The sequence below is a fragment of the Schistocerca americana genome, chromosome 3 (assembly GCF_021461395.2).
Source record: "Schistocerca americana isolate TAMUIC-IGC-003095 chromosome 3, iqSchAmer2.1, whole genome shotgun sequence".
NCBI classification, from domain to species: Eukaryota; Metazoa; Arthropoda; class Insecta; order Orthoptera; family Acrididae; genus Schistocerca; species Schistocerca americana.
The window spans coordinates 778,082,926-778,094,750 of NC_060121.1; the positions used below are offsets into that span (position 1 = coordinate 778,082,926).

An 11,825-nucleotide genomic window follows, 5' to 3' on the forward strand; every position below is an offset into this window, starting at 1 on the left:
CCAGTTATTATTTCTTTCAACGTGGAATTGTGACGGATGTGACCTGTAATTGTTGTGTTCCTGTTTTCATGTTCCGCGATTGTCAGTGTCAATTTCTAATTCTTGTAAGACTCCCTGAAAAGCTTCAATGTCGTCTTTGCAACGTCCTGCCAAAATAATATGTCTAAAATGTTCAGGTAATTTGATTAAGCAAATGCGGATGAGTTCTGAGGGGCTGTATGGGTTTGACAGGTACTGATTCTTGTGCAACATGTCTTCAAAATATTTCACAAGACTGGAAAATTCAGATTGTTCGAAATGTTTCATCATTATGATGCTATGTTTTACTCGGTCTTGTGTAGCTTGAGACCAATATGCTGGGCGGAAGGCATGATAAAATTCTCCTTCACTGTGGCAATCGTGAATGAGCGATCGCATTCTTACAGCTGGTTCATTCTCTAAAAAGCCACACATAAATTCTAGTCTGTGCACTAATGACCAGTTGGGAGGAAAAGAATGAGAGAATTGATGAAGCCACGCTTGTGGATGAATGTCGTTGCCGGAATTCTTAAATATTTTGAATTTACGTGTAGTAATAAACAGCTTATAGTCAAAATCATCATGTCGACGAGACGCATATCGGTCATTGTTACTTCGTTTCTGCGGTTCCATCTCAAAATTCGGTGTACCTCGCCAATTTCTTTCATAATTTCCGAAGTACCCTGTGTTATTATTTTGTGGCTGTTCCATATTTCTATGTCCCTCTTCCCGTATTGGAGCGCGAGTGTCCTCTGAAATATGTAATTCTTGTATTACCTGTGTCAGCTGATCTTGTACTTCCCGGATTTCTCTTTGGTGTTGCGTATTACTTTGATTCTGATTTTGTTTGAATTTCCTAATTTGTTCGCACTCTTCTGTGTCATTAAAGACTACCGGTTTTGTGTCATTCAAATTATCATCTACCTTCGTAGATAAAGTATTTAGCTGATCCGAAAGTTCAACTACTTTCTCTGATAATGAACTAATTTCCTCCATGTGTCTTTCTGAACCAATTTTCAGAATATCTACTGTGTCCTTTAAGTTTTCCTGAGTTTTTGCAAGTTGCGTAACCGAATCGGTAGATGCAACTGAGTCAATTTTAGCTTGCAAGTTCTCATGATTTTCATGAACAACAGTTTGCAGTTCTTTTATGGCTGCTTCGTGATTCTGTAAAGCATTTTCATGCTGCAAAAAAATAGGTTGAAAATGCTCACATATTTGTGTTTTTACGTCTTTACAGACTTTTTGACATTTCGATTTAATGTTATGTAACTCAGTAGTTAAATCTTCACGTGTGGTGTCTAACTTCCGAAGATTTTGTTCCATTGTGTCTAACTTTTGAAGCTTTTGCTGTGTTTGTCTCTGATTTTGTTCCATTTGTTGCATTAATTGCAATAATAATGTATTAGTGTCTGGAATCTGTTTCTCTATGATTTCTGGCAGTGCATTTTCGCCGGCAACATTCACATTTTGACAAGCAGAAAATGTGTCTTGACTCATTTGAGAAAACGGTGAGGACCCAAAACCTGAGTCTACAGTATTTGCAATATTGTGTTCTGTCATTCCCGATTCCTGAGGCGAGCTGTTGCCGACCGATCGATCGATAACGCTTCCCTGTTCACTACTTGTTTCACTGTCTACACCATTATTTGCCGCCCGCTCCATTTCCCTATGCACAATTACCAAATTACTACTTTGAATGTCTTTTAATTCATTACACGGTGGTGCTGGTAAGCTACGCTCGTCGTCACTATTATTTCTCAGTTTACTTTGGAGCCTAGTGTTACGTTTTTCACACGCCATTATTGTCACAATATTTCACATGATAACCCAGAAAAGCACAATTTGAAGAGCAAAAATAAGAGAACACATTAACATAGCATTGAAAATAATATCTAGTTAATTCCAAGCGCAGCTGTGAAATATTTGGTGCAAATCTACATGCATGCCACAACTGTTTTACTGTACAACAATGAAAAACTACAACTACAACGGAAATTCTCTCTATGATTACACGCTAGCAATAAACAATAGCTACACTAATTACACAAACTACAAGGAAAAAATCAGAAGATTCCAGAGAGGTCTCCTGGCAGAGTCGCCATATGAAACGTCCCCTTAGAAAAATTAATGAATTACTGTGCTCTTAAATTATTTGATTTTTAAACAACTGAGCAAAACTGAATGTACTCAGACATTACTCTCTTTACTTATTCTGATCAACACTAAACTGACACAATACTTTTAGCGCAACGCAATCTGACTTTCAAAAATCCCTACAAAAGAATGGCACTTACTAACATAAACCTATACGTTTCACAAATCACTTACCTCACAAAAATCTTCATTATTCGAACTACTGCAATACAGAGAGTGCCACTACTGCCAGCTAAATAAAAGATTCAAATTACTGAAGGCACTAACTACTGATAGGCATAGTTAGCAAATGAAAGATTTCGATAGCGAACAAACAATGTGTTTCAAAAGTGATAATATGTATATATATCAGTCCATGATATCCAATCTTACAAATGTACTGTTTCTGATGGACACACGTCCAGATCATCCACTCTCAAAAATCAGCCATCTCACTTCCCCACATCCACCACTGCTGGCGGCTCACCTCCAACTGCGCAACGCTACGCGCTGTTCACATCCAGCTGCCCAACACTACAATGGCAGACAACAATACAAACTAGCCACAGACTGCACACAGCACAGCCAGTGATTTTCATACAGAGCGCTACGTGGCGTTACCAATAAAAAACCTAAACAGCCTACTTACAGTATATCTCGCGACGAGACCACGAGGATAAAATCAGAGAGATTAGAGCCCACACAGAGGCATACCGACAATCCTTCTTTCCACGAACAATACGAGACTGGAATAGAAAGGAGAACCGATAGAGGTACTCAATGTACCCTCCGCCACACACCGTCAGGTGACTTGCAAAGTATGGATGTAGATGCAGAGGTAGATGTTTACGAATGTGTGGTTATGACCCGACTTTGATTTTATCATTAAATGTTGTCCTAGTTCGTATAAATCTATTTAAAATGCAATCTTTTCTATTGTATCTCCACCTAATTGCACTCAAATTTCCCATAGAACCTTAGCAGAAATTTCCAAAAATACTATTTCACCTCGTTACATGTTACAACTTGCAGCAAACTCGCAAAAGGGGATGTTAAAGTATACATTACCCCTGTCGTAGCCACATTTGGATGAATACTGCACTCGTCTATGCAGTGAGTCATGAATTGGTTCAAACGCCGCCAGATCGTCCCGTAAATCTCGACATATCCGTACAAATCGCTCCTCCAGTTCTTCAACAGTATCAATACTGAGATAATTTTTGAAGCCAACGTATCTGCCCTGCTCGACCTATCCAGTCTAGAACGATACTGGAAAGTGTGTCGTCCCACAACAGCTTCATACATCATATAAGCGCCACATACTTTTCAAATACAGGTGTAATGTCTAGGACGCTATTTCATTCCCAAGTCAGTGGCGGCTCTTAACCAAACATTGGCGGTCATCTCACAGACGGCATGTCTATTCTGGCTAGTATTATTGTTTACCTTCACCCGTGCCAGGTCCTGTTGTTTATTATGACATGTTCTATATATTTATTTATTGGAAATCTGGGAGGAGGGTGGGTTTTATCTATCGATCGATGGAGATGCCGGGCTGTGTGTTGTGCGAGAGGCGGTGATTTGCGTGGGTGGCGGCGCGGCTGAGTCCGAGTGTGCGTGGGCCGATATATTTTGTTTTGTGAGCGGGTGTTTTGCGTGCGTGCGCGGTGTGTGTGGTTTGGAGACCTGTTAGAGTAGTATTTTAAAACACGTCGCGCACATTATAGTTCTCTTTTGTCATCTTTTTTTGTAGTTGTTTTTGTCTGAAACATTTGACACAGAGTAAATACTTAAAAAATAATTTGAGACAGAAATATAAACAAAATTTTGTTGGTGTAAGAACAATGTAAAAATATGATCGGATAGAGCAGAGATTTGTTAATTGCATCACCAATTGTGACTGGCGGTGAATACTTCGGAATGGTTTCTTCGAGCTATTGAACGCCAGTCACAAGAAAATAGTTTTTAGTTAGCAGCAGAGAAATGGTATTGCTTGTCCCATGCTTTAACATTTGGTATCCATCTGTGTACATAACTGGGTGCTTTCTTGGCTTGATTGCCAGTACCTTACACTTCATTTACTCCAGTATTCGTAATCCTTATCTATTATTTGACTGATATGTGCGATTTGTCAGTGCATTTTGGCGTCCTGTGTCTGATTCATAATTCCAGGTGTCTTATTTTACTATTACTTCTCATCTTCTTTCTCCTCCTGTTCCTCTTCAGTGTCATCGTTGTCGCCGTCACTGTGAGTATCGGTGTCTACCGTCTGGAGATTGTTGTTACGCTGCATGTAAACATGTCTGTTATGCCGTCTCCACAGGCACTCTTCGTACGTTCTTTTTAATTATAGTCTGTTAATGCACTTAATTGTGCCTATTGTTCTTTGTTTCTTATTGCTGTGTATATATGTATTTCTGTTTCTGTGTAGTCTAACAGAAGTGCATTTATATCGTTCGCATATTGCCCGCAGAAGAAGACAGTGTGTTTGGGAACCTTCTTCCACGCATGTGCGTTTAGGTGTCTGTCTCAGAGTCATGCAGTTTAAGTGCGTGGGGTAAGGTCCATGTTGAGGTAAGAAATGTACCATACCGCTGCTGGGATCGATATGTTTCATTTTCAACCGTCCCCTTATGTCGGGGAGGAAATCGTACAGTCCGGGTCCCTTATCATTTACATCTCACTCACCCTACCATGTACCCAAACGCAAACTTTTAAGGGGACGTGTCTTTGTATCGGTACACCGGACGTGATGTGTACCTTATCTAGTCTTCCATCTTTAACCAGTACCTTGCACCTCTGTATTTGATCGTGATATCTATCGGGCATATTCCGAGCAACACACACAGAGCATCCACTAAGGTGGTGCCAAGGGCTCCTGAGAGCCTAAGTAGAACACTTCTCTGCCCTCGTGTGACTGGTGCTGTATTGGTGACCAGATTCAGTCGGTGTGCCATCGTGCTAGCTGCGAAACTGAGTACCGATTCGAAGAGCGCATAATGGTCGTCTACTTACATCCCGTTTGGGTAGATGTAAATGTAAGCAAGTAAAGCTCCGCGTTCAGGACCTCAGGGAACAATGGGGACCGACCGAACGCCGTGTCATCGTCTGCCAATGGCGTCACCGGATACGGTGTGGAGGTGGATGATGTCGGCACACCACTCTTCCCACTGTTGTCTGTTTTCTTGAGCTTGGAACTCTTCAGCTGGCATTACGAGGCTGAGTGCACTCATTCCACTAAGGAAAGATTCCTGGTAGTACCGGAAATTGGAAATTGAACTCGGATCGTCCGCATTACAGCCAGACTTGCTGATCATTGAGTTAGGAAGCGGACAGACATAGATGTAGTCATGTGAAATAACAAGGTTAGTACACTAGGCATTGTTTGCACGAAGTAAGTTAATGGATGTCTTCCACACCAAAAATCGGTCTATATTTAGAAATGAAGATTTTCACTCTTTATGTCCTTCAGGGTTTAGTTTACGAGCCAAAAACCTCACTCAAAGAAAAACTAGTGTACCAAATTTGAAAGCAATAATGAACAATGTACAGCTCAGTACTTGAACTGCGTCTGAGGCGCAGGGTAACAAAGGAAGACCTCTACGAGCGTATTGCGATTTAGATAGACGGACGGTAACCGGAAAGAAACATATAAAGGTGAGAACCACAAGGCAACAAAAACCGAGGGACATAGTCTACACTATGGGCAGAAATTCTAGAATGGTTGTTCAAATTTAGATTCCAGCTGCTCGATACACGAAAGAAAAAAAATGGAAAACTTAAGTATACTCGCATTGCGGAGCGGTGACTCTACAACATGTGATTCACACATTGTAGTCTGCTGAGGCACCTGAAATAAAAAAAGAAGAAATAAACAGATATTTAGAACTGAACAGAAACCAAAATATTTATGGAAAAAAATATCAATATATCAATTCACTATACTTCAAGAATAATTTTTTTTAGACAGAAATCTTATCTGAATTAAAAATATTGTTAAAAAAGACCAAGTAAAGCATTTCAGTTACTTTTATTGTGGCAAATCTTATGATCATAATAACGACGTACAGACTAAAGTGAGCTTGCTTGGCGTGATATATGGAACAATCAAAAGGCAACTAAAAACTAAAACGCAAAAATAGTATGAGTAAAATTTTATAATGTCGTTAATCTTCCAAGAATGATGTATGAGAATGAAACATATATTTCAACTAAGAAACACTAAAAACATATTCAAAACGCATAAATGAAATAGTTAAGAGAAAACAAAGGAAATTAAAACCTTAAAAAGAACTTTAAAAAGATAGTGTATGAGAAAAATTAGAAGACAACAAAAAAATATCAAATGAATATCTGCAGAAACCGGCTCCACAAAGACTGCCAATTAAGTTAGAACATTTCCTAGCCAAAAACATAAAGCAGATCGTGTCACACCAAGGAAAAAGATGGGTGCCTAATATGGGAAGTTTAGAAGAAGAAAAAACTATTGAACTAGGAATATTTCGGTAGAGTGAGATATTGGCACCTTTGAAAGTGGTATAATAAAAATTAAAATAGCAGTCAACTTAGAAGTTGGCTGAGCCCCAGGGCATTGAATAACTATCCAGATATTGAGAAATTTAGTTAGCTCTCCAAGTCATAAATTGGGTGATCAATTTATAACTTGTTTGAAACGCAGTTTGTAGTGACATCTGATAACTACGAACTAATTATCAAGTTGCGACAGACTAGATAAATATTGCTAAATGTGATACACATAAACAGATGTCTCGAATGAATCTAAGGCAAGTATAGCTAGACAAGCTTTATTTTTTTTTATTCATCGTGTGGCCGCTCAAGTGCAAGTCCAAACAATGAGATGATTAAAATACGTAAGGTACATAAAAAATATATGTACAATATATTCGAATATGACAAAGATACAGCACAAGTACTAATAGAAATACAACAAACGCCAGTATATTTCATCAACTATAAAGTTAAATCCAAACAAGACAGCCACAAATAATAATATAAAGACAAAAAACACCAGTATATTTAATCCACTATAAAGTTGAATCCAAACGAGAGCAATCTTGTACTATATGTAGCAATGTTTGTTCAGCAGTTTCACAGTCACACATTAAGTTATCAGTGGTACCCCAATTGTGCATCACGGATTTAATTTCCGCATGTCTAGTTCTTACACGGTTTAATTGACGTCATGTCTATGCCAGACGTGGGGAGGTATTGCGAGGAATGAATTAGATTTGACAGGAAGGAGAAATGAGAGGGTGAACTTCATTGTCTGGGATTGGGAGCCTGTTGTGTCGGAAGAGGACATGGAGATTGTGGGTTTTGGGATGGTATAGTCACAACAACATATCAGGATTGATAAGTGCAGGGGAAACGATGTGGTTATTGGCTTCAGGTTTGAAAGATGTGTGGGATAGTGGAATATGGGAAGTGTTCACAGTGGGTATTCTGTATGCTGATATGGGAAACTGGGCGGAAGAAGTGCCCATTAATTTTTTTTTCCCCTCTACTCAGCTGCTGCCTAAAGAGAAGTAGTCTCACTAGCTGTAATACAGCTACACTATCACTGTTGTCAGTGAGTTTTACAAAGAAGCTTGTTCTGTTAGTTTTAGTAAATGTTTTCTGACTTTCAGTTGTCTGATGTTAGGTAACTCATTTATATTATTTTTGCCACCTCATTTATACAAAGAGAGTTATCTTTGCCATATCAATGATTGAACAACGTCTTCTGGCCTAGAAATACAGTTCGTGTTGTTTCTTTCGGCTTGGTAGTTTCCTCTCTGAATGACTGATGCCGATATGATGACAGATCGGGAAAAGTGGCCTAGGTGTTCACCCCAACAACAGTTAGTTATGTAAGTCTGCAGGCTTTTGTAGCCGTTGTCACTGAAGTTAAAATCTTCTGGGTTATTAGGCCGCGTCATGTTTCTTCTAAAATGTTCGACGTTTCGACCCCTCTGCTGGGATCTTCCTCAGGATCTTTTGGTGTCCACTACTGCTGGAACACTGTCAGAGACGAGTATCGCGTAACAGCTAGTTACTGCCATACATCACGTCTAATACTGCAGGTCAGGCTAACTCACTCCAGGCAAATGCCGGGATGGTTCCTCTGAAAGGGCACGGCCGACTTCCTTCCCCATCCTTCCCTAATCCGATGAGACCGATGACCACGCTGTCTGGTCTCCTTCCCCAAACCAACCAACCAACCAACCATCAGGCTAACTTCTGAACCTTTTTATATAGAAAGCTATAATTCGTCATTCTGTCCCTTTGTGGCGGTTTCGAATTAATTTGTATTTGTAAAATCGTCTCTGCTCCAATGTGTTTGGCCTAATACACAAAATGTGATTGAAATAGGTCTGCTGCAGCCGCTTGGTATTGTTTAAGATGCTACTACATCAAAATGCCCACAAAATTTGTTCGGAAATCAAACGACACACATGGGATGTCGTTGCGATGGCACTGCCAGGTTTTCCCCTTCATAGGCAAAAATGGACGCTATGTAAGCCGTCGGTAAAATGCATGTAGTTAGTATTATTGTTATCATCTTCTTCATTGAAACATATTTCGTTTGATACCTTACAACATGAAGATTCAATTTGTGTAAGCTTCTGTAAGTAACAATGATTTTGTAAAAGTTGTTTCTTTTAGAGTGGCCACTTTACCCCATCTTACCCGTGGTCGATAATTTGGTTGGTGCGTGGAGGTATCTGCTATGAGACAGTGTGCTAATTAGAGTATGTGCCTTGCAGTAGCAATGTATAAACTGAATGGGGACATTTTATTTTGTCCGCAGGTCTTGGCCACCGTGTCCCTAGGAGCTGGCGAACGGTCGGTAGTGCTGCCATCTCTGAGCGTCGAGCACAACTACTCACAGATACTGTCCGAGCTAGTCATGAAGCTGTAAAGAGAGGTGATAGTGGACTTGGTAATGTGGTGTTATGTGATGTAATGTGATATGATGTTATGAAATGTGATACAATGTGATGAACTTTGTGGATCGAAGTGGGTCTGGTGCTCTGAAGACTAGAATTTATGTCACTCTGGATATTCTTCGTATGCGTGTCGACGTGCATAACTGGATGATGCTTAGATAGAATAATGCTACATACAAAAATTCTTTTATTTTTTGTTGTTTAAATTAGGGAGAGCTTTCCATCACTTTTGTGCAATGTAAGGCATTTATATTTTGTACACCAGCTTCAGTTTTGACACCAAGTTTCGTGTTATCAGAGAAGGTAGCAGTTCTCGCAAAAAAAAAAAAAAAAAAAAAAAAAAGAATTGAGCGATGAAACCGTAACGGAAGGAGAGGATACAGTTCTTGGACATGTACTTCATGAAGATGAAATGTCTAAGTACCAGAAAAATTAAATTTTATTTTACGACTGCTGATTATGTCGTGGAAAAGCATATAGTCTATATAGCATGCCAATTCACTAAATGTACATTAACTTATTTGAAGATGGATTGCATCTTCTGTAATATCAGTAAGCAGAATGTATGAACACTATGAAAGCGCGCGTCCCTACGTACCTGAAACTTCCTGCTGTAAGAATTTTCTATGCGTTTCTCTTGCTCATGTCACTTGGTTTTCGTCACGCCAACGAAAAACCAAATTTTAAGTGGTGCTCTAGGAACACCATCATGTTACAGTTACCCCATCAAAATTGCCCTTCTCGCTCCTTCGAGACACAGTAGATGCTATTCCTCGCAAGTAGAAACCAACGATCCACTGGTGTAAACCTCACGTTTCCTAGTCAGTTAGTTTGTCTCTAGATTGAGGACACGAATATAATCTTTAAAAATATTAGATTGTAGCATCCACGGCCAGTGTCAATTTGAATAAAATCATTCTGTGTATTAGGCCACATCATTATAAAAAACTAAAATAACTAAAATGCTGACATTTCGACCGACTTTGCAATTTTTCTCTTCAGGACGACATCACCATTTTAGCTGATCTAGTGTTTTATGATGACGAAGCGTAATCCTCGTAATAATTTTAATCAAATCTGAAAATTTGTAATTTCACATGCTGTGTGCTATTTTGATCACTGACAGCGTGTTTCCCGCATCTTTGACAAAGTACATGTTTCTTTTGATTCGCCTACTTTCCCATATCCCTCCAGTTATCACATAGATAACATGGTGTCAGTAAAGAGTGCAGGAAAAGTCTTCATATGTACCATCACCGCATTTATCTGCTAATTCCTGTCTTGTAGAGGAAAGGTTTGCGTCCTCATCGGCGCTCAGCAACCGCTAGCGCCATCCAGCGGCTGTCGCGTGAACTTCTTGACCAGCACGCTCCGAACACGGGGGTTTCACCGTGTAAACAAACCAGTCAGCCAATGGCTATGCAGTCCAGGTGTCATACCACATCGATTTTTCTCATTGTCGCTGCAAGATGTCGCTCAAAACTGTCTTTATTAAATACTACATCGATAACCCAAAGTTACATTTGCTGCAGGCGCTTAAACTCACTCAGCCAACAAACTAAGAATACTTTAAAAATCGCCTACCGATAGTAACCAGACACTATAATGTGTGATACAAATAAATGTTAAGATCAACATGTACTTCTGACGTTTCGTGAAACGTTTATCTCGTTAACAAACTCAGCGCCTGATGATGGTGTAAACTACTGCCTTGTGCAGCTTTACGTTTATCTTGATGACATTCTTAGACGAGGAAAGTGCCTATTCGGTCGTGATATTAACGCACGTAACAACATTTGAAAAGTATCTGAACACAGGAGATCAAATTACTTAGTATGTTATTTACTAGTGTTAAAATTATGGTTTGAAGCACAAATGCTCTTTTCATAGCTACCTCCCATTCAAATGTGCTTGTTTGCTTTATTTTCAACCGTTTTCGAGCATTTTATTGCTTCATATTCAGGCACATTGGCGCAGTGAACTGTACTGAAATACAGCTACAAGCGTAGCTTGTTGCTACAGCAGAGCATCTTCGAATGCATTAAATACAATTCCTCTTGTTCTCCTTACAAGCTCATAGGAGAACTGTAAATTATAATCATATTTGCCGTCTAATAATCCTGGGCAAAAAAGGACAATTAAAAATTCTGGTATACTCACGAAGTGACAGAAGGTTTATCTGTGTACTGCGATATCTGATGAAGGTCAGAACCGATAGCCTTGCTCTGCTAATGAGCACACGAAATTTGTGTGAAGAATGTCTGGACAAGTTTTGGGCCCAAGTACCTCCCATCAAAACAGAGAGTAAATCTCATGTGTATGTAAGTTCAGAATGCATCGTTTTCAAGGTATTATTGAAATAACTGTGCGCGTAATATATTTCAGGATGTATTCGTCTCAAATTAACAACAAAAAAGGAGAAAAAACAAAGACCTCTTAACAACAGAGCAGCTGAGGGTATTTCTTCTCACCTTATTATAGACCTCATGTCTCATATCATTAAGATTGGGTAGAAAATATCTCTCAGTAGGAACACTAGAAACCCATTGCAGCATATGGCTGAATATAAAATTGTATATTGTGTTTTGACTGTTTCTACACAGGTCAGACTAGCAGACATTTGAGATTAGATTCAATGATAACATGGCACTAAATAAGTGGAATACAAAATGTTAATAACATAAGTATCAGCACTATACAACGCCAAAGAAAATGACATGA

General features: G+C 39.3%; 1 protein-coding gene across 1 annotated transcript in view; it reads left to right on the plus strand.

Annotated features, from left to right (window-relative positions):
* The window catches only part of LOC124606396, a 122,348-nt gene extending 112,911 nt beyond the window's left edge, over positions 1-9,437 (plus strand). Inside the window, exon 5 of the mRNA XM_047138377.1 lies at positions 8,966-9,437. Coding sequence (XP_046994333.1) covers positions 8,966-9,076 — 111 coding nt within the window. The 3' untranslated portion in view covers positions 9,077-9,437. The remainder of the gene's footprint in view (positions 1-8,965) is intronic.
* Positions 9,438-11,825: the final 2,388 nt, after the last annotated feature.